General features: G+C 42.6%; 1 protein-coding gene across 2 annotated transcripts in view; it reads right to left on the reverse strand.

The window, feature by feature from the left end:
* The window catches only part of UBE2H (ubiquitin conjugating enzyme E2 H), a 99,625-nt gene extending 87,491 nt beyond the window's left edge, over positions 1-12,134 (reverse strand). For both annotated transcript variants that reach the window (XM_029232969.1, XM_029232968.1), the window contains exon 1: positions 11,640-12,134. In XM_029232969.1, coding sequence (XP_029088802.1) covers positions 11,640-11,692 — 53 coding nt within the window. In that variant the 5' untranslated portion in view covers positions 11,693-12,134. The remainder of the gene's footprint in view (positions 1-11,639) is intronic.
* Between the last annotated feature and the right edge of the window lie 12,443 nt (positions 12,135-24,577).

Below are 24,577 nucleotides of genomic sequence, written 5' to 3' on the forward strand. Positions count from 1 at the left end.
CTTTGCAGAATGCAAGATATTTTAGTAATGCATTTGTGGCATTATAACAGAAATATCTCTATGTCAAAATTTAAAATATGATCTAGGGGGAAAAAAAGGACAAAGGTAAAAAATATTTAGATGCTTAAGTACCAAACTGTTTCAAACTCTGATGGGATCCTTCCCTGGTTCTGGGCATATTCTTTTACTCAATTATACTCACATTCCCTAACTTTACCTTTTAAAAACCAAAATATAATTTAGGTAATTAAATACATAAAATTTTGAAAGAACAGCATGCTGCCATTCTATCCTGATAAAAGCTTTCATAAATCAGGCACTTTTACAAGGCTTACTTTATTTAAAAATTATTGACAGGGCATATATAATTCAGACATCTCAAGAATACCAAATGCAATGCCATCTAATCTACTGTTGTAAAGAGATAACGTAACATTTATATTAAAACCTATTAAAGTCATTTTTATTTTTTCTTTATGACACATTCATAAATAGAATTAACTAAGGCATTAGGCTATATACTGCTTTTGTTCTATTTTTCACATAACAAATGTGATTACTAAGAAGTAAAACTGATTTTATAAGTCACAGATGAAAAGCAGACTCCTTATTTCAACTTTGGCTTCTATTTTTTCTATCAATAATGAAAACAAAGTTACCAGAGTTTACTCTCCTAATCTGAAGCAGTACAGCCAAGCATTAGTATTTCTCAAACTGTTACTTAAGGCCACAAACGATATTGCCTAAAAAGAATACAATTATTAATTTCAACTCAAGGAGCCCTTATATTCAGAAAGCAACCACTGCTTTATAATACTATTATCTGCATTCCAGGTTTTCTCCAAGTAGAAAAACATGCTAAAAATCTATGAAAGTGTAATACCTACTAAAATTTAACTTCAAATAATAAATTGTCATCAGAACTTCAACAGAGCTGACAAAACACTATAGGAATGACATTTAAGAAATAAACCAGCCAGAACTGACAGACTAAAGCCATTACGCTTTACCCAATTCTTTCAAATGAGTAAGAAGCCCTGATTTAAAAGCATAAATCATACACTAACTTTGGATTCTATAAAAAATAGGATTTCTAACTCTATTTTTCACTAAGCAAATAGAAAGATAAGACATGTATCTCTGTCAATTAAGATAATCTAGTTCAAAGGCTTGAGCATATATACCAGATCACCCCGCAAAATGGAGAGTAAGCACAAGTAGATGTGGTATTTCGTTAGTCATTCTTTGAATTACAAGATGCAAAGGGGGGGACTCCCTGGCCGTCCAGTGGTTGGGACTCCACGCTTCCACTGCAGAGGGCACGGGCTTGATCCCTGTTTGGGCAAATAAGGTCCTGCATGCCATGCAGCGCGGCCAAAAGAAAAGGAGGCAAAGGGGCTACAACTTAATCCCAGGAATAAGCTCCCATGGGGCAGGGGACTGCTCCTATCTACCTTGCCTGAAGAGCACAGGAGAATGCTGAGCGAGAGAGACCTCTAGATTTCCTACCTTGAAGACTTAAATACAGTCAGTTAGCAGCTCCTGAATCTCAGAAACACTGGCTAGACTGTATAAATTCAGCTTAGAAAAACATAATTCTTCGGAGGCAATGAGAGACAAGGGCCTTTAAAGTGTAAGAATGCAAGATTCAGGTGCCAAGTTCCATCATGTCTCACTTCACTGAACAGAGAGTTAAGACAAATCTAAGGCATAGCCTATTCTTACATTCAGAGAATGGATACCAAAGTTGTAAGCTACTATACATTTTTAGCATAAGTAAGTTCAAGTTTGATATATAATTGCCAAATTGCACAAAGTGAAATAGGCCAAGTATAGTCTGATTTTCAAACTTCTAGGAAAAAGAACCGGACCTCACTACTACTTTTAATTAAGGAAACACTTTCTCTCCAACGGTTTATTTGTGTACTTTCCTGCCAGTAATTTTAACTCTCTTGTTTGATTTCTAGAAATTAGTCAAAGTATAAGCTAGGCACACTAATAGAAAAAAGACATACAGACTGAAATATATGAAAAGAAATTAGTCTTTATGAGCCACCAATATAGTCTTCCTGATACATAACTGTTAACATGTTACAAAACTCTTAGCTAAGTCTCAAAGGAAAAGCCACATTAATTACTCAAAGACAGATAGAATCTGGTACCTAATAACTATTCTAACCCAAGAGCCTGTAGAAAGAGAAAAGCAAGTTAAGTATTCACAAAAAGGTGAATGACTCAATATAGGTATACTCAAATATATGTCATTTGATAATCAAAGACAGCATTCAAGAGCAGCAATCCAGATAATGAGACTAAAGAACACACACACTACCAAATGTAAAACAGATAGCTAGTGGGAAGCAGCTGCATAGCACAGGGAGATCAGTCGGTGCTTTGTGACCACCTGGAGGGGTGGGATAGGGAGGGTGGGAGGAAGGCACAAGAGGGAGGGGATATGGGGATATATGTATACGTATAGCTGATTCACTTTGTTATACAGCACTGTAAAGCAATTATACTCCAATAAAGTTGTTAAAAAAAAAAAAGAACACACTCAAAGGTGTACTTCCTCTCCTTCTTCCACTCATAAAACAAACCTGATTTAAAAGTACTTTGTTTTTGTTTTTTCTTAGTCTCTAAGGATACGAATGAATAGAAAGGCAAAATGCAGGGTTTTTTGTTTTTGTTTTTTCTTATTATCATCAAGATGGCAGCTCTGGTGAATTGAATGAATTAGTTGGCAAAATCAACAGATGCTAATAATGTCAAAATTGTGTTGCCAAGATCAGTAATTCTGTGATCAAATATACATTATGTTCTATATTTTAATATACTTACTTAAATATACTCTAAAGCAACATTGAGATCAGCGACCAAATTAAGATAAACAGTTAAAACTCCTCTTGTCAGAAAATGCCACAAGCATTTAAAATGCATTTCCCTCCTGTGTTCATCCATTTCAATGTAAATATAATTTGTAATAAAGATCCAAAATGTCCAAGAAATCATCATGGGATGATTTCATTGTAGGAGCCTTAGTTTGGATTAGTGAATTGACCAAGTACCAATTCCCAGCTGTGAGGCTCTTAAGGTGACCATTTGTTAATGAAAAAAAGCCAATCCAGTTTCTTTCCTTTGGAGTGAAACAAAAAGTGTGATCTAGTTTCAAGCTTTGTTGCCAAGGAGACTTACTAATTTATTTACAGATTTAGATAAATAGATTAGCAAAAGGGTACTAAACATTCAGTAGTCTATAAGACCATAAAACAATATATCTAACTATATTACGCCTGGTGATCTCTTATGAACACAATTCTAACCGACTCAACGTTCTACAGATAGACACTACAATGGAAATGTTTACCCGAATTCTTGAATTAATCAACCTTTCAAAACTGTCTACACAGTAGAAAGTCAACTGATTAAAAAGCAATATTCAAATAACCAAAGTTATACTGGACCATTTGAACAAAACAACTAAATCTATATTCACTAAGCTGAGTAGTAACCCAATTGCTTATGAAGTAACAAGAACCAGGCACACGCTGTATCTAATTTTCTATTTATATTACATCAACTAAGATTTCATAATCCAAGAAACCTTGAAAAGTGTGCATGATAAAAACATAATACATGAAAAAAATACTTTGCCTAAGACTAAAAAGAAAATGCATAATTTACAACATTAATAACAATTTCACATGTAGGGAATATCTCTTACTTTGATACATAATGCCTCCATGAATCTGAACAAAAGACATAAAGATTCCATTCCCTGATCCCTAAATATGGTCCCTCCAAGTGCTACAGCCCAGGTACCTTTTGTGAACCCAAAGACAGACCCACCAGCCATGCCTGTCCTGATGATGACAAAGTCCAGTCAAGCCTCTCCACTTCACATGGGTTTCCTACTCCTCCCTGACTTCACTGCAGGGCCAGGTCAAAAGATCAGTAGCACCTATTCAAACCACCTACCCAATGCCCTAGACACCTAAAATGCACCGGAAGGCGGAAAGGATCCTTCACCCCTCATGTGCACAGAACTGCCCTGTGGGGCTTTCCACAGGCTCTTGAGGATTTGGGTTCTGCCAGGCTTGGGCAGGTGCCCCCACAAGCACCAGTCTGCAAACAACCAGCCACCTTTCCCAAGCATCTGATGAGGTACAAGAAGAAACTTTAATAACCTTAGCACCCCCATAAAAGTATAACAATTCTTCTCATACCCCACCTGAGAATCACTAAAGTAACAACAGCCTCTCAAAAGTACACAGTGACTTCTCTGTGTTTTCAAAGACTTCTACATTGCACTTGAATTACACTTCGGCAATCTGGAAATAATACACTCTAATATATACATGCTCAGAGCACCATCCTCGTGTTTGAGGACTGAACCAAAGTCTACCCACCGAATAAACTGTCACTGACTCCAACATTAAACAGGTTGTCTTTCTTCTTGTTAGCCAAGCTAAAAATTCCAGTTGTCAGTAATAAGATGTTAACTTTTTAAGCAACATGCATGTAAACTCCTAACTTTTTAAGCAACATGCATGTAAACTCCTATATCTAAATTCAAATGTTTGTAGTTTATAAGAATGTGACAGTAACAAGTTTTACAAAGCAATGTCTAATTTTTCATTATGGCAATGTCTAATAATTAACTTATAAAATAATTTACATAGGATGCCAAAAAGTAAAAAAGCAAAACAAAAAGCCCCACCATTTTGTTAAATATTAACTTTAAAAAAGATTCCAGGAAAACATATTAAGGGATGCCCTCTTAGAATCTGTTTCCAGTTCTGCCACTGAGTTGCTGTGGGTTCCTTTTACCTGAGTTTAGTCCATATGAAAATTGAAGATACTATTCAGACCTTACCAGAGTCCTATGTAAATATTTGTAAACTGCTGTAAATGTAACTGGAGGTGCTAAGTAAAACTAATGTTAAAAAATTCTTATCAATACTCTACAAAAAGCAAGAAAAGGGTACCATCAACAAAAAGTGTGCTTACCTTTCCACGGAAGTATAGTCTTACTAGCAAATGCAAAAATAAAAGTTATTTGTGACCATAATTCTTGAAGTACCACTTCAAAGGGCCACAAAACAAAAATATTTCACAATGAAAATTTAATTCAGTAATTTTGAATGGGGGAAATGGAAGAGCATCCACAAAACTAGCTTTGACAGTTAGGTTAGAAATCAGTGCTTAGGATCATACTATTTAATGGGATTCCTTTAAAACACACAATTGAAACAGGAATTCAATGTCACAACATAATTGTGCTTGAAATAGAGGCCATCATCAGTAAAAGTTAAATTCAAGCTACCTGTTAAAAAGTTAAACCTATACCTATCACATGATCCAGCTATTCCACTCCTATATATTTACCCAAAAGAAAAGAAAGCATATATCCACAGCAGCTTTATTTGTAATAGCCCCAAACAGAAAATAACCCAAATGTCCACAGAAGTGAATGTATAAACAAATCGTGGTACAGCCATACAATGAAATACTACTCAGCAGTAAAAAAGTAAAGAACTACATGGTAACAACATGGGTGGATCTAAAAAATTCACACAAAGGAAAGAATTCACACACAAAGAGTATATACTGTATGATTCCATTTATATAAAATTCTAGAAAATGCAAAATAATCTACAGTGACAAAAATCAGATCACTGATCTGATGGGGGCGGGTGTAGGGAAAGACTACCTAGGGGCAAGAGAAACTTCGGGAAAATGAATATGTTCACTATCTTGATTGTGGTGATAGGCTTCATGGGTGCTACTTATGTCAAAACTTACCAAATTATACTTCAATAAAAGACAAAAGCAAAAAAAAAAAAAAAAAAAAAAAATCAAGTCACCAAAACTAATTCTACAGCTCTTGCCAGTCAGATCTATCTGCTTATGAATGTATTATGTCTAACCTACCAACTCACACTAGGCACTCTGAGAAGTACAAAAGTATCCCTAATTCAAAAATCACTATTATCACAAAAAAACATGAAAATTTAAATAGAGATCAGAACTCATCTTTCATCACCATGCCAGGCTGACTGCTTCAGTGTTGAAATGACCAACTAAAACACAACAGAACAAAGTGAGAGCCCACTGAGTGTGGGGCCCCAAGATTTTTAATTAAATATTTTAATTCAAAGGCTTACCTTCTTTGATCTAGAATCCCATTTCTGGGAAATAGAAATAATCCAAAAAGGCAAGAAAAGCCTTATGCACAAGATGTTAATTTCAATCTTATTTATCACAGAAAAATGGCAAAGAATTAAATCAATGGCACAGGCATGGAATGGCATATTACATGAGCTATTTATTAAATCTGATATTTTTAAATGGGAAAAATAGTTGCAAAAATATTAAGCAAAAACAGGGCACATACAGTATGATTAACAGGTTGACAATAATACATCCTGGGGGGAACCTATATTTGTAACTTATATTTTCCTCAATTATCTTACTACTTGTATAATCCAATTAAGTTTTTCATTAAAGTACTTTACTAAAATGTACACTGTAGGTCTACAGTTAAAAAGCTATTACACTGTAAGCACTTTTGCAGGTCTGAATTGCATGCCTAAAACTCCAATGATTCTTGGAACCATCAAATCCGGTAAGACTGAGTTAAGATACCAAATTATATATATAATTATATATACATTTAATATATAGATATAACATGCAGGTCAAGGTGCTGGGGAAACTGCACAATACTAGAAAACCAACAAATCCAGGTTCTTCTAAAACACACACACACAAACAGGGTAAGGGATTTTTATGGGTCACATCTGCAAAGATTGTTTTCCCCTAAAAGCTGAATTTTTAGGCTTGTGTGTAATTTACTAGAACTGTACTGCAGGAATCAGATGTTCTGAACCTGTGAACGCTTACTCATGTAGGTTCCTGCTTAACCAAAATAAGTACCAGTATGTTATATTTGTCACCAAAATCTAGGCAGAGAAGACAAATTCAGAACACTGGGAGTTGCCAAAGCTTTAACTTTTAGCTTGAAGACCATAAAACTGTTCTACCTTCCATCTCATCATCTCAGTAAAACAGAGACCACAGGAAATAAAAGGCAAACCACAGGTTCCCAATTGACACTGGAGCTAGTTAAAAGATAACAGAACAGTCTACACTTCGAGCACAAATTAAAGAGCAACAAAGACTACTAATTTAGGGATAGTTACTAAACTACTGATTAACAGCAAAATACCAAAGCTGAAGTCAAAGACAAATGGCTACACTTTTTAATGTTTGTTTTTGTTTCAGTTTTTAACATCAATCTTTTAAATAACAGAAATATAGATCCCCATACATCCCATCAACATAAAAGTCACTTTAAACTTTCTATTTCTTGAAGTCAATTCTGAAAGTAAATACAAAAGGCAAGGTGATACATACAGTGCTCACCTGCTATAAACACAGTCTGTACTCTGAGTTTTTCAAAAATTGTTTAACTAGTTACATAAGCACACACCAAATTTTTCACTACTAAACCCCCAGCATCTAGCCCCAAGCCTGGCACAAAGAGGGCACGGAAACGTCTGAGGGGATGAACTTACTACTGAAAGCTTCTGAAACCCTAAGGCAGACAACCAGCATTCTGTAAGATTCACTAACGCTGTTAATGAATTTAGTATAAGACACTGCCCTTTCCTGACCATTACTCTTAAAGCTTTTGTAGGGGAAGCTTACATTTCTACCATACTTTTGAATCCCTCCAGGAGTCAGTTAAATAAATTTAAATTGGTAGCCATCCAGGTTTAAGTTACCACACTCCCTCTGAAAAAGGGACTCTTTGAAAACTCTTGGTATTATAAAAATAAGTTCCAATATCTCACACCAATAACAAATACAGTGTATGCCAAGTCCCCACTACTATCAGATCCACTTTTCTGATTTAACCTTGAACATTTCTTGTACTCTAACAGGTCAGGTTTTCCTCTCCTCTTTTTACCCCTTTAAAACACACTTGATCCTGTAACACCACTCACAAGGCCTCCCCAGCCCCTGCTTCTTTTGTATATAAACACACTCTGGTCACACACTCCATCAGCTGTTTGGTAGCTCCGCCCCTCCTCCTTTTCCGGGTAGTAACAGAGCAGCCAATGAGCTGTGAGGAGCTGTGCCTGCGGCCTTTTGCCTGCATACGCTTTTCCAAAACAAGCAGCTCCAGCCTTCAGCAGGGGCCACTGGTTCACAGATAAAAGGATCACCAGGCTGTGCAACAGGGTGAGACGAGTAACCCCCACCAACAAGGAAACCCGTGTAATCTGAGCTGTTTGTTCCTCCACCCCGGAGAACTTAAACCGATATTCCTTTAGGGCAAATCACGCTTTAAGGTCACCAGAGTCCCAGTTCTCAGACAATCTAAATAATCAGCCGGGTTCTAGATGGAAACCCCAAAGCTTGCCAGGGTGGGAACAGCACAGTTATCACCAATCTACCTCACTCTGCAAACAAATGGCAACACTATTCAACCACCATTCCACAGGATTTGGGCTCACTGCAAGTTTCTTGATTGGGACACATTCCTGCAGGGCCCAAGTCATGTACATCAGTTTGAGGTTTGCACAACCCTCAGCAAAGGATCAGAAGAGAAACAATGAATGAGTCAGAGTTTCAGAACATATTCGCCCAGCAGATTATTAAGTGCATCGGTGCAAAACACTCCCTCCCTCCATAACTTGGAAGTCAGCTCTCCTCCTACCAACCCGTCACAAAAGAAATATCACCGACTCCAAACAACAACCAGAGACCAAAAGAACCTAACGAGGTGGTGGAAGGCGGTGGCCAATTAGTTACACATCCTCTTTTCTCCCTACCCCCCACACCACTACTTTCCTACTATACAGGTTCCCTGCCAGGCTGTAAATCGTGGTGGCATAATTACACTCAGGAGACATCCAAAAATGGGCTGAAACAGGAGACTGCAAGGAAACCTGCTATCAGCCTCCACACCAAAGAAATCAAGGGGCACTGAGGGGCAAAAAGCAAGTACATTCCTTCAGACCTTTCCTACTTCCTCTACACCTTCCTTCATTTTCAACCCTCAGCCCTTTCACACCATTGTATTCATTTTAGTAGTGTGTTGCTTAAATTCTGTGGTAAGTGTACCTTGCTCAAAAATTGTTGTCTCCATTTGGGCCTACTAATGTGAATTCAACAGAGAAAGGAGGCCAGAAAATCTCTCACGCCCACAACACACATGCACACACAAAAGGAAATACAAAAAATTGAACTTAGACAAGAAAATAACAAACACGAAACAAAGATAACCCCTGGCTTTTAAATCCCGAGACTGTTGCCCTCCTACCTCAGACATCTATGATTTTAAAGCGCCTCTGCTTTCTTTTGTCAGAAAGGAGGAAGGTGGGGAAAGCACAGAAGGCCAATGCATCTATGCCTTTCTTCATCTTCTACTAAAAATAAGCTATGAAATAAGCCACTTAGGGAAAGAAAAAAAAGAGAGACACCCTGCTGTTCTTTGTCTGTTTTCCTCTCCCTCTCCACCCCCCCACCCCGACTCCTAAATACGGTAATCATTCTAGATGCCTCAACTACAAAATGAACAAAAGGCACTGTATGGAAAAGGCATCAGGTCAAGTTAGGCCTCACCCTTTATCCTCAGTCTTCTAAAAAATATATAGGTCTACAATTTGAGAACCTGACATTGATCAAAGACAGCTGGAATTCTCTCTCCCAGCCCCATCCCAATTAAACATTAGATAGAAATTTGCATTAGGTGTGACAGCAAGTCTCAATTCAAGATAAAAATAACTCAGATTCTGCCACCATGTCATTTCCTAGTTTCTAAACAAAAATAAAACCCGATATTGCTTTGTGTAAACTATACACACAGCCATAGTTACAAGTTATCCTGCCACCTTATGAAAAGCCAACGTTACTGGTATCATTCACACATTGACAAAACTCAATCACAGCCACGAACAGCTCATAAAGAGTCAATTTCACTTGTGCCTAGACATATATTTGGTACATAATATATACTTTATTACTTGCTCCTCTCTCATCCCCACTCCCACCTCCCCAAAATTCTCAACTTCAAACCCTAAAACTTAGAAGTTCATCTACTGTTCCTAATTTCTAATCAAGTTTTGCTGAGTGAGGAGAAAAACACCTTATTCCTGAAAAGATTATGGTGGGGAAAAAAAAAAAAAAAAATCACTTGCCCAGGCAACTTCCCTCCCATCCCCCACTTCCAAACCAAATGCAAAATCTACTTTTTAAAAACTTCAGCGAATTCCATAACTGAGTATCTAACAATAATCACTGATCTCTACAAACAGGTAAAACATCCAATCAAAAACAGCAACAATAAAAGGAATAACGAAGGAATTCACCTGAAGAATCTAGCCAAACAACTTGAGTTATATAAACAAAACCCTGCAACAGGGGGAAATGGTGGGGGGATGGGGGTGAGGGAGAGACAGAAGCAGGAGACAGGACTTTTTAACTGCGTTTCACACACTACCACTCCCCACCCCCGGGTCCCCCTCTCCCCGGGGATTAGTTGTTCAGAACACTGGGCTCATTTCCTCTCTCCCCCCACTCTCTAAATTACCCCTCCAAAAATGTCTCGATTTGTCACAGGAACCTTCGCGAATTTCTCAAGCTGGTCATGAAATAATCAGCCTGGACTCCAACCAAAACCACTGCCTGAAGGACTCTCATCAGTTATAGCTTTCCCACTGCTACCTTCAAAGTACATAAAGTTGGGGGGGGGCGGGGGAGGAGTAGAAAAATAGAGGGTGTCACTTGGCAAGATCAGGGCAATTATTCCCCAAGAACCTTATTCTCATATGAAGAGTTTGCTTAAGTGGCTAGTACAGGGGCTATTTGGTCAAGGAGATCCTCTTTCTCTCCTTCCCCCTCAGCTGTCATAGCCACAATATGGAGGGTGGCTTGCTGGAGGGACTGGGGGTCCTCACCATATACAACTATGGGTGGGATAGGCTTTGTCGGTAGGAAGAAAAACAGTGGGGTTCTTCTAAGAAAGCTTAATAGGGGTCTCTGGTTTAAAACATTCAGAGCTCTTTATTACAAGAGGGGGCACTGAGCAGACTACTCTCTTCCTAATATAGAAAGGAATTAGGGATAAAGGAGGTCACTTGAGTTACCCCAGTTCAAGAAGCATTGTGAGTGGAGGCAGTGGAGGCATCTCAAGAAAAGGAGAAAGGGAATTCTTCGCTCTCGGGAATTTCTACCTCGAGTCCCTAAATCCAGAGCAAGCAAACAGGAAAAAGAAGGTGGGCTCGGTGGTGAAGAGAGGCGGCTGTTCCTGGGGGGTTGGGGGGGGGGGGAAAGGCCTACTTGGGAGTCCAAACGTCGTGAAGAAAAGTCACGGGCACTGGGGGTGAGGAAAGAGCGTGGAACAACGCACATTTCGGGGTGCTGCAGATAAAGGGGGAGCTGAGAAGGCTCTCGGCTCCTGGGAGGTGCCAAGGAGCCTCCGTAGGCACTAGGGGGAGGGAGATGGAGGAGGGAGCCTCGGACAGTGGCCTGGAGTGCCCCTGGGCCCCTGCTTAGGTTTCAGGGGGTGCCCTGGGCATCCCCAAACCGCCCCCCACGTACAGCCCGAATTCCCAGTCCACGAAGGATACAGCTTGACCACGTCCGTGTCCATCCGCCTCTTTCCCGGACTAGGGGATGACATGGTTTCGCCGCTGCCTCCCCGTCGCCTGCGCCGCCGCCGCCTCTCTCCCTTCCTCGGCCCGTCTGTCACGGGCCCCGGGCCCCGGCTCTGAGGAGCCCGCGGCCGCGCCGGCTCCTCGGTGGAGGTGGCAACACCCCCGCGGTCCTGTCCGGTCCCGTCAGCCGCCGCCGCCGCCGCCGCCCCCCGCACGGGGGAACACCGGGCACCGTCCGGCCGAGTGGGGGTGGGGACCCCGCGGCGCCCGGCTCGGGCTGCCCCTCTTTGGCTGTGAGTCTCCGCTGCCCGGCCCCGGCGCTCCTCTGCGCCGCGCGACTCTCCCTCCTGCCTGCGCTAGCTCACTCGCCTGCTCGCCCGCTCACCCTCTCGCCGGCTCCCTAGCAGCCCCCACGACAAGCGGACGACTCCAGCTCAGTCGGCCTCTCTACCCCAGCCTCGCTCTGGGCGCCGTGACGTCACCTCTGTGACGTCATCGGAGGGGGCGGACCCAGCTGTCGAAAGGGGTGGGCCGCCGCGGCCGTAGCGTGGGCTTTCTCGAGGGATTCTGGGAGTTGTAGTTCCTCTTTCTCCTGCCCTCCCAGCTCTCTGCCCCCGCCCCCAACTCCCCCACTCATTTAATAGCTCAACTGCCAGTGTTGTTATCATCATCATAAACGATAATGGTTAAAGAATGGAAGTATTATTATATTCATGTGTTTTAGGGTAGGAGATTCTGATTCAGAAGGTCTGGGGTGGGCCTTGGACATCCAAGTCTTTAACAAGCTCCCCAGATGATTCTGATGCAGGCCAAAGTTTGAGAACAACTGCTGGAAGATTCCAGTAGGCATCAGCACTTTCAAAACACCTGCCTGACCGCTCCAGGTGGGTCCTGTGCTTCCATAATGTCCTATGAAAATAAGGACGTTTCCTCCCCACCTGAGACCAAGGTAGCAAACTTAAAGGATCTGAAGCGATTTTTTCCAGAACAGAAAGAGCTGGTCAAGGATGGGACACTTGAGAAAGAAGGGCATAGGGTGGATATAGAGATTTTCCCGTGATGCTTTAATCTTCACAGATGTTATGATGCTGTGGTCTAAGTACTAAGCAAAAATCATCAGAGGAGTGTTTAGAGAGACTTGTTCTGGACCACACTGGGGAAGGTGAGGCTGCTCTATTTAAGAATGCCATGGTGATTTAGCCTCTGAGCAGTCATTGAAAAGGAATCACCCTTCCTAGTAAGTATCTTAGCCCTGGGTTACTTAGGACAAACCTGCCCCTCCCCAGCTCTTAATTATGCCTCAGTTAATTGCTTATATCCTCCCAAGCCTCAGTTTTCTCATCTGTAAAATGTGGCTTATAATGCCCTACCCACTCGAGTGGGTTGATGGAATAAATGGAAAAGATGAATGTGAAAGCCCCTTGTAAACTAAAAATTGCTTTTTATGAAGACAACGTGAAGTGTTGATTACAAGGTGTGATGATATTACTGATGGTATTATTAATATTAATCCCCCATTTGCCCCACCCCTTATACTGTATGTCATTTAAGAAGAGCATTCACTTTTTGGGGGGAGGGTATTTTTAATTTAATTTTTTTTTTTTTTTTTGGCTGCGCCACACGACATGCAGGATCTCAGTTCCCCCAACCAGTTATCGAACCTGTGCCCCCTGCAGTGGAAGCGCAGAGTCCTAACCACTGGACCACCAGGGAATTCCCATTTTTGGTATTTTTTTAAAGACATCACAGTGTCGATCTTTGTGAAGGTATGTTCACATTTTTACCAGACACTTTTCCCTCTGGGCATTTCGACGTCTGCTCCTTCATAAATCCACCTCCCTTATTCTGACTTCCTCCCCCTTTCCTCCTCTTTCCAGAGCTTCAGAGGACTCCTGAACCTGCCCTTGACCAGGTAGGTTCAAAAAGTGGCTCCAAAGTGGTGCCAAATGACAGTCTTGGTTTGACTTATTTTTTGCTTATGGACCTGGAGCTTCCCTTGAGCGGAGTCAGTTTGTGCTCACCTTTCCCCCCAGTGTCTCAGCCACTCAGTATGTCAATAATTTGCTCTAAAACAACACCGGGACCTGGGAGTGTCTGTTTATATGTGTGCACACAAGGCAATACCCTGGAATGAGCCATGTTCTTCCTTATCGGGGACAACCAGGGGCGCTGTGAGGGAACAGCTGTCCAGCCTTGCCTGACGCGTCAGTGTTGCAATCTGGGAAATGTATTCGGGCCTGTTTATCTCTCCCCAGGGCAGGGCCAAGCTTGACCAATGGAGCCTCTGATCTCAGGAGCAGCTTCTCAAAGGCAAGAAAACAAGTTTGCAGAGAATATATTGCTTTGAGCAAGGCACTAAGAGGGAGTAAGATGAAACCCATCATTCTGTGGAGTGAGTCGAAGAGCCCAGCCCAGAAGCTGCTCTATCTCTGAAAGGTCCCTATTAACCCAATGGCTCTAAAACTAAAGTGAATTTATCAGTAACCCCGCCAAATGTGAAAGTCCCCCAAATAAGGCTTCCTGATTCCATTTGACCATTTCTGTTGAGAAATAGGTTCATTTTAAATCCGGAGCTCTTGGTATCTGAGATCACAGGTCCAGACCCCTCAAGAAGGCAATAATATCAGCAGTTTCCTTGCTGCCAAGAAATAAAAGCTTAAAACTCATTTCAAGTCATCTCCATGTAACCCTGTTATAATTTTTCCCCATAGAAGCAGTCAGTGGGGCGCAAGAACAGCCAGCAGCAGAAAGGATGGAAAGATTGTACAGAAAGGATGGAAAGATTGTATCTCCTTCACTGCTATCATTCCCATGGGATTCTTTGCTTGCTCCCTCTGGCAGCTGGCCCCCTGGGGAAGCACCAACCTCCCCCAAACAAGTGTGATTCAATGAGAGTGTGGAACTTGGAGACAGATGCCCCCTCATAGTCCCAGATCTGCTACCTGTTATTGTTGTAACTTGGGCAAGTAACCTAACCTTTGTGTCCCAGTTTACTCATCTGTAAAATGGGATGATAGCACCTACATTACCCTTGCTTAGATCAAATAGGAGAAGAGATGTTGCAATTTCTAAAGATCTAGTCATGGATAAGATATTATCATGTCCCCCTTACACACGTGCACGCACACACACACACATACCCTAATGCCAAGGCTCAAGGAGAGAGCAAGGCTGGGGAAATTTTTCACACCTACATTATTCGTCGGGGCCAGCACCCCTGTTTGGAACCCTTGTTTTGCCAGTCGTGGCTTCCTGCTTCCTCATTTCCGTGATCTGGAAATGCTAGAGGCTCCAGGCTCGGTCTCCAGGCCTCTGTTCTTCTTTATCTACATTTAATTCCTCAGTGATCTCATCCAGTCTCAGAGCTTTAACTGCCCTCTATGCTCTGACTCCCTAATATACATTGCTGACTGGGACCTTGCTCCTGAACTCCAGACACGTATATACAGCTGACTATTCAACATCTTCTCGTGACCAAAAATAAACTTCTGATAATCTCCCCACCTCTTCCTCACATAGTTTTCCCCTTCTCAGTAAATGGCCACTATTAAGTTAGAATATATGAAATAACCTTTTTTTTTTTTTTTAAGGTCAAGAACAGTCAAGTATCAGCAATATCATTTGGTTCAACCAAATACATCCTTCCAGCTGCTCAGGCCAAAGGCCTTAGACTTTACAATCCTTGACCCCTCTCTCTAATTCTGTACCTTGAATCTATCAGGAAATCCTGTTGGCTCTACTATCAAATATATCCACAATCTTTTCCGCACCACCTCTACTAAGCCATTATCGTTACTATATACAATCACTTTCCAACAGGCCTCCTCTCTTTAATCCCTGAATTCACTCAGATAGAAACCAGTGATCCTTTTAAACCATAAATCAGATCCCCACTATTCAAAACTCTCTAAGGACTTCCCATTTCACTCTATGTTAAAGCCAAAGCCATTGCAGGCTTCCCAGGCCCTATAGGAGCTGCCCCTACCCTCTTCCCTGACTCACAGCTTTCTAGCCACACTGGCCTTCTAGCTGTTCCTCAGATATACCAAGTATGCTCCTGCCCCAGGGCCTTTGTACTTGCCACTCAGTCTGAAACATTCTTCACTTAGATTAAAAACATGGCTTCCTCCCTTCTCTCCTTTAGGTCTTTGCAGAGATGTCACCTTCTCTGTAGAGCCTTCTCTGGGCACCCGATTTAAAATTGAAATCCCAGGGACTTCCCTGGTGGTCCAATGGGTAAGACTCCGCACTCCCAATGCACGGGGACTGGGTTCAATCCCTGGTCGGGGAGCTAGATCCCACATGCATGCCACAACTAAGAGTCCGCATGCCGCGACTAAAAGATCCCGCATGCCGTAACGAAGACCCAGCGCAGCCAAAATAAATAAAATAAATAATAAATAAATAAATATTTTTAAAAAATTGCAGTCCCGGCTCCACCGCAGTGCCTCCTCTTCCCCTCCCCCGTTTTGCTTTTCTCCCTAAGACTTATCACCATCTCATATGTTACATGCTGTATATTACTTAGCTATGTTTGTCTTCTCCCTTCACCAGAATGTAAACACTATGAAGGCAGAGGTTTTGTCTGTTTCATTCACTGCAATACATCCAATGCCTAGAACTGCACGTGGTACACAGTAAATGCTCAAATACCATACGACTAAAAGGAAGAAAGGACGACTCTAGCTGAAAAGGCAACAAAAGATAAACAGCTTAAAGCAGTACTTTGGATGCTCAGAAAGTTAACCCACATGAAAACCTTAATTTGTTGACACTGATGAACTTATTTTGAAGGCCCAACCCCAATTCCAGCTCCTCCATGACCACAAAGACTTCCAGGCCATTCTAAACCAAACTAATGTTCCTCTGGAAAGGAAAAGCCTGTGCCTCCCCTCCAGAGTTCCCTGTCTCAGCAAATGGCGCCACCATTTGGCCAGATGCTCAGACTGTCCTTGGAGTCTCTTTTGACTGTTTTTTCCCCTCATTCCCACACCCAGTCCATCAACAAACTCCGTGAGAACTCCCCTTCTGGGACATATTTGCCAAAACTAAGCCCTTCTCCCTGTGCCATCACCTAATCTGTGACGCCACACTCTCTGCAATAAATCCTATTTATCAGCCTCTCTGTTTCCACTCTTGTCCACTATGACCCCCACCCTCACCTCACAGCCTATTCTCCACCCAGGAACCAAAGAGATGTTTTAAAATATAATTTGACCCAAGTAACTCTCCACTCATGGTCCTTTAGTAGGTCATCCTTAAACTAAAATCTTAGTTCTATGATGCTGTGTTATCTGGATTTAGGCTACCTTTTCAACCTCATCTCCTGCCTCCCTCACATCCCCTCAGCCTCTCTCAGTGCTTGTGTCCAGGGATACACCAAGCCCGTTTCCACTTCAGGGCCCCTGAGATGGCTGTTCCCTCTTCCTGGAATGCCCTTCCCCTGGGTCCTCATGGCCAACTCCCTCCTTCCTGCATTTATTCAAATGTCCTGCCTTCAGAGGCCTTCCCCGACTACCTTGTTTTAAAAGATACACCACTTACTTTTATGTCCTTACCTTGCTTTGTAATTTTTTTAGATTTTTATTTTGGAAATGTTCAAATATGCTGAAAATTTGAGAAAATAGTACAATGACCACCCAAATACCCACCATCCAGATTTAACAACTGTTAACATTTTGCCATATTTGTTTTACTTGCATGTAGTCAAGTGTGTACCTTTTTTTTTTTTTTGCTAAATTTTTGAGAATAACCTTCAGACACCATGACACTTCAACCCTACATACTTCTTCAGCATGCATACCCTGCAAATCAGGACATTTTCCTTTATAACCATATCATTAGCACACATATGAAAATGAGCAATGATTCCCTAATGTCATCTAATTTCCAGTCCACAATCAGATGTTTTTAACTGTCCCCTCTACGGCTTTTTTTTTTTGAGCCAGAATCCACTGAAGATTCACCTAATGTATTTTGATTTTATATCTCTTTAGTCAGAGGACAGTTGGGGAATTATATTTATAGTTCTTTGGGTCTCGGCCCTCCTACATCCTTTCCCTCACCCCTACACCTATCACTGTGCTATATACACAAGAGGCAGTTAATAAATAATTGATAAGGACTAACTGGAAAGTCCTACTCCTCCATATAAAAACTTGTACACGAACGTTTATAAGCACCATTATTCATGATGCCAAGTGGAAACAACCCAAATGTCCATCAACTGATGAATGGATAAATAAAATGTGGTGTAACCGTACAGTGAGATATTATTTAGCAGTGAAGAGAAATGAAATATTGATTCACCCTGGATGAACCTTGAAAATATTATGCAAAGAGAAATAAGCCAGTCACAAAAGACCACATTGTATGATTTCTTTTATGTCAAATGTGCAGAATAGAACTATGTATAGAGACAGAAAGTAAATCGGTAGTTGTCTAGGGCTGGGGGAATAGGCAGAGTGGGGGGCGGGGTTACCACTAAGGGGCACAGGTGTCTTTTCAAGGTGATGAAAATGTTCTAAAATTGTGGTGATGGTTGCACAACTCTGTGAATATACTAAAAAACATTGAATTGTGCACTTAGAGTGGATTGTATGGTATATGAATTATAGCTCAATAAAGGTATTATTAAAAAAAAAGTCCTACTCTTCCTTGTTGCTCCAAGTCACGGCAGGAACAACTGTTGACCAAACATCCTCTTCCCTCCTCTCCCATCTTTTCGCACCCTCTGTTCTCGCCTCTCCTTGAAGAGCCACAACTTTTCTTTTCACTAAATGTCTTACTTTACCCTCTCTGGGGCAGACACCCCATTTTGCCCCAACAAATGTGGGGCTAGCCCTTTCCTCCAGCTTGTGGGGCTGCAGCACGTCCAGGTCCCCTTCAAGGGCAGACGCAGCTGCCCATCTGAGGCCACCTGCTGGAGTCACAGGCAGGCTTGCCAGGGCCCATGTGTACCCAGCACTTCTATTTCATGTGTGTCACGTGGTTGGAGTGGCTACTTGTTTCTGGTGCAGCTTCCCTACTGCCCTGTGGGTAGGAGCTGTCTTATTCCTCTTTGTATTTTCTGTGCCTAAAACAGACATTTGCTCTTAAAAAAGGCAGAATGTGTGGAGTCAAGGCTTCCACACTAAGCGCCCCGATCTGGCTCTCTGGGAAGGGAGGGAGAGGCTCTGGCCCTAAGGCAGATGGCCTCAAAATCTGGGTTCTGAATTCCAATCCCAGCTCTCATGGGGCACCTGGGGAACTCATCAGCTCGTCCCCAATAGACTGTGGGGAAAACTGCCTAATACCAGGAAGGTTACACATGGGATACTTTACACTGAGTCAGGACCTTAAAGAATTTTTGGTTAAGTCTGAAAAGACAGCCATTTTTTTCTTATTCCTCTCAATGCCTGCCAAGTCTCTTTTGCTATGCAGGGGGAGAAATGAAGAAGTTGCATTAGAGGAAAGTGAGGTGTATGAATTTGCTTAGTTGAGCAAAGAAAAAGAAAAAAGTGAGCAAATGGGACTCCTGTTCCCTTTTCCTTTCTAAATATCCCTCCTCTGACTTTCTCCCAATGTCTCAGGAAGCAGTTTGGTTTTCCCTAGGGCGCTCTGGCTGCCTTGGCCTTACTCCAGTGGTCAAATGGCAAAGGGTCCAGGAAATGTGCCCTCAGCTGACTGGCCCGCAATGGCAGAAGGTGGGGAGGGATGTTACCAAACTCTACCATGATAGCTTTGATTCAATCACATTCTTCTTGGTTAAAATGAACATTTCAAAATATATACATATATCAAATCACTATGTTGTACATCTGAAGTGAATATAATGCTATGTCAATTATAACTCAGTTTTAAACAGTACACATTGATATATACATACATAAAGTAATAAAAAGATATGCATCAACATATGTTTTTTGATTTAAAAGTTTTGTACTTCAAAGGACATATCAAGAAAGCAAAAGGACAACCCAGAGAGTGGAGAAAGTATTTGCAAACATATCTGACATAAACACTATCCAGAATATATAAAGAATTCTTACAATTCAACAATACATGGACAAATAACCCAATTTAAGAATGGGAAAATGATTTTTTTTAACTTTTTGTTTTATACTGGAGTATAGTTGATTAACAATGTTGTGTTAGTTTCAGGTGTACAGCAAAAAATGGGAAAATGATTTGAACAGAAATTTCTCCATGGCCACTAAGCACGTGAAGAGATGTTCGACATTATTTGTCATTAGGAAAATGCAAATCAAAACCACAGTGCGGTATCACTTCTCACACACTTGGGTGGCTATCATCAAAAAGACAGGCAAGGGCTTCCCTGGTGGCACAGTGGTTGAGAGTCTGCCTGCCGATGCAGGGGACACAGGTTCGTGCCCCGGTCCGGGAAGATCCCACATGCCGCGGAGCAGCTAGGCCAGTGAGTCATGGCCGCTGAGCCTGCGCATCTGGAGCCTGTGCTCCGCAACGGGAGAGGCCACAACAGTGAGAGGCCCGCGTACTGCAAAGAAAAAAAAAAAAAAAAAAAAAAAGACAACCAATAAGTATCGGTGAGGATATGTAGAAATTAGAAGCCTCAGAGATTGCCGGTTGGAAAGTAAAATGGTACAACCACTTGGAAAACAGTCTGGCAGTTCCTCAAAAAGTTCAACATGTAGTTAATGTATGACCCAGCAATTCCATTTTTAGGTATGTACCCATGAGAAATTAAAACACAAAAAGCTTGTATATGCATGTTCATAGCAGCATTACTCATAAGAGCCAAAAAGTGTAAACAACCTAAAGGTCCATTAATTGATGAGCGGAAAAATAAATGTGACATATCCATACAGTGGGCTATTAATCAGCCATCAAAAAGGACTGAAGTTCTGATACATGCCACACATGGATGAACCTTGAAGACAGGCTGAACAAAAGAGGCCAGTCACAACAGGCCACATATCGTATGACTCCACTCATATGAAACATACAGAATAGGCAAATTCACAGAGAAAGAAAGTCAGTTAGTGATTTCCTGCGGGAAATGGGAAATGGAAAGTGACTGCTAATGGGTATGGGATTTCTTTTGGGGTTAATGGTAATGTTCTAAAATTAATCGTGCTGCTGGTTGCAAAATCTTGTGAATGATCTAAAACCACTGAACTGTATATTTTAAAAGAATTAATTTTAGGGGCTTCCCTGGTGGCGCAGTGGTTAAGAATCCGTCTGCCAATGCAGGGGACATGGGTTCGAGCCCTGGTCCGGGAAGATCCCACATGCTGTGGAGCAACTCAGCCTATGCGCCACAACTACTGAGCCCGTGTGCCACAACTACTGAGCCCGTGTGCCACAACTACTGAAGCCCACACATCTAGAGCCCGTGCTCTGCAACAAGAGAAGCCACTGCAATGAGAAGCCTGCGCACTGCAACCAAGAGTAGCCCCTGCTCGCTGCAACTAGAGAAAACCCGCGTGCAGCAGCAAAGAACCAACGCAGCGAAAAAATAAACAAATAAACAAACAAACAAACAAAAAGTCTCCCAACATCATTAAAAAAAAGAATTAATTTTAAAGTACGTGAATTATATCTAAAAATATAATAAAACCATATATAGCTTGAGATAAGTAAGTTAAAATTGATGCTGCTCCATCCCACATGCCGCGGAGCAACTAAGCCTGTGCACCACACAACTACTGAAGCCCGTGTGCCTAGAGCCCGTGCTCTGCAGCAAGAGAAGCCACCGCAGTGAGAAGCCTGTGCACCGCAGCGAAGAGTAGCCCCGCTTGCCGCAGCTAGAGAAAGCCCACGCGCAGCAACGAAGACACAACACACATAAAAAAATAAAACTGATGCTGTTCCAATGCCATGTTTTTGGCTGTCGGGTCAGCGATTAGAACAATGGTCCAGGCTTCTCTGGCGTTGCAGGCCCAGCTCAAATTTGCAAGGCCTCTGGGCCCTTGCAGACAGTTGCATCATTTCATCATGAGGAGAGAGCACATCCTTTTTTCCAACCCGTGCTTACCAAAGTTGCAGTCAAAAGACATCTGACTGCCCAGAGCATCAAGGGCCTGAGCAATTTCAGAATCAAAGACAGTTTTTTCCTAAGTTACTGTCTGGACCCAGTTTATATACCTTCCTAGATTGGCTAAGTCCCGCCTTTTCTTCAGTCTCATCTTGCCTCGTCTTGCCCTGCCTCCCAGCTAGAGAGGTGCTGGCTTCTTTCTGCGGCCCTGCAGTCACAGCTGCTGTCCTTGTGCTCTCCTGTCAGGTGTGACCTCAACTGCCCCAAGGGAGCCAGGGCACAGCATCCAAGTCCAGCCCAGCTGGCCTGCAGGAACCTCTGGCTTCCCAGCAGCCGCTTAGAGGGGCTCACACGGCCCAGACATGGGGAGTTAACCCCCAGGGGGTAAACTTTGACCAGAAAGGGAGATGAGGCTGGGAGGGGCTGACAGTTGCTCGCTCTGCTTCTTTCTCTCCAACTGACTCTTCCAATCCCTGGAGACATCCCAAGTGAGTGAGTGAGCAACTTTGTGTATTTTCTTGTGGGCCCGTAGCCAGTTTGATAATGCACAACCTTGTGTTTGCTTCCCCTCCTTCCCGGCCTCACCTCTTTTCCTCACTCTTGCTGCTCTGGGCTTGCAACCTCTCCACAGAAACATTAACCCTTAGGCTTTGTCCCAAGCTCTGTTTTCCAGGAAGCCTAGTCAAACTCTGCATTTACTTGAGGGTAAAGTGTTTATAAACTCTCAAAGGCTCTTTGGGCTGTTTTCATCAGCCTGCATTCCTACCTTGCCCCATTAAATAGAAACTTCTGCTGGCTTCTCTGGGAGGGAATGGTACTGGAAAAATAACTTGAATTCTCGAGACTTCCCGCACTCCATGGGGTAAGCAGCCAGTCTTGGCAGGAAGGATGGGGGTGTTTGCCCTGCAGTAATCCAGCTGCTTTGCTGAAGACTGTGTGGGTAAGTTTAAATCTGGGTAGAAAAAATAGGAAGCCCGTTTGGATGTAGGTACCAGCCACATTTTCCAATCCAGCTTTATCAGAAATAAAGCTATGTTTTCATCTCAATTTTTCTCATTCCTCAGCCTTGTTCTCATTTGGTTCAGAACCTGTCGTGGTTGGAAAGGATATTCCTATGAATATTACAGTAATGATAATGAGCCCTCATACTTCCCCCCATGTTAGAGTAGACATCTAGAGACCACCCAGGCTCTTTCCAGCTCTCTCCAGGGACTTCAACATCATATTACAATGTCCTTGGGACTTCCCTGGTAGTCCAGTGGGTAGGACCCTGCGTTTCCAATGCAGGGGGCACGGGTTTGATCCCTGGTCTGGGAACTAGATCCCACACGCATGCCACAGCTAAGAGTCCCCATGCCGCGGCTAAACACGCTGCAATGAAGATCCCGTGCGCTGCAATGAAGACCCAGCGTAGCCAAAATAAATACATAAATAAATATTTTTTAAATAAAATGTCCTTGTTTTGCTTTGGGCATAAATTTAAAATGTGCTCACAATACTTAAGACATGTAGTTTAGGTCTTTGCTGTGTCGCTGACAGACATGACTTCCATTTATTAATTCTAAGCATTTTTGTTTTTTAGTGGCTGGGCTCCAAGTGTCAGATTGGGGGTTCCCAATAGTGTGGCAACATGTGGGTTACAGGTGTGTGGAGGAGATGAACCCTCACAGCCCTGGAGCAGCTGGCGCCTGGTGACAGTGTCCAGCCTCACACAGTTTATCCTTCATGTCACATAAATATTACAGTTTACCGTGATGTGTGCCATGATGTGAAAAAGTCTGGCAAGCACTGAGATACATCACGCTTTAATAAGGGCTGTTTTGCCTTTCCTGAAGTGGCTGCTAATTGGAAATGTTTGGGAATTATTGATGGAAGAAGCAGGTCAGAGAAATACGTGTTGAATGAATCTGAGAGTCAGTGACACAACATGAAGACAACTTGTGTCTTCTCGTGGTCCCTTCTGGGGAAATAAACCCAATTTACCTGCACGGGGAGATCATTTGGCAAAGGGCAACAAGGGAGAATGAGAGCACATGCTAGAGGAAGGACAGCAGGGTGTCCAGAGTTTCCCCCTCAGGCCTTTCCACTCCAGCCCCTAAGAGATCGTTCTCCTTCCCTTCATTATTTGCATCTCCTTGACGTATAAGTAACTCTGTCTCCCGTGAAGTTAGTGGTAGACTTTCTGGTCCCCTGAGGCCAGTTTCCTTTTCCTCCCACCTCTAAATAGAATATCCCAGTTTCCCCAGGAGGCCCCAGTCCTCACCTTCCTCCTCCTGCCCTCAGTTGTTGTCTGTGCCTTTGTTTGCAGCCCTGTTCATCCCTGGGCTACTTGAATTTTGAACTCCTGAAAAGGAAACTTTCTGATATTCACTGGCACTGATTAAAGACAGGAAACATTCTTGTACTGTGGAAGGATCCTAGTATGTGCTACATTGTCTAAACTGTCTCCTGGCCCAGGATTTTTGACCAGTACTAAAACAGGGGTTAAACCTCCTACATCCCTTACCCAGGAGCTTCTGAAACACACTAAAGGTCTCAGAACCACAGGCCTGGCCTCTTCCTAACAATGAGGCTGGTTACCAGTTACCAATGATTACCAGTTGGGTACAACACTTCACCCAGCCCAGACTCAGCCAGGGTTTATCTATCATCCTTGATATTTCCCTTGTTCCATTCCTGATTTCTAGGTTACCCCAAATTAGCAAATACTCCTTCCCTACCTTGAAAGGGAGGAAAAGGAGCACAGTCAGTAGCTGGTGGGAATGCCTGTCTTTAGCACAGGGAAGGTGCCAGGCAAAGTCCCCAGAGCCACCTCTGCTTCTCCCACCCCAGAGACTTCATTGCCCTGCCTCAGCTAACCTCCCTCTCCCCTCCCCTTCCCTCTCCCTCTTCCCCTTCCCTCTCCCCCTCCCCT

Source organism: Monodon monoceros, unplaced genomic scaffold (genome assembly GCF_005190385.1).
Source record: "Monodon monoceros isolate NGI ecotype Baffin Bay Population unplaced genomic scaffold, NGI_Narwhal_1 Super_Scaffold_2, whole genome shotgun sequence".
In the NCBI taxonomy this organism is placed as follows: Eukaryota; Metazoa; Chordata; class Mammalia; order Artiodactyla; family Monodontidae; genus Monodon; species Monodon monoceros.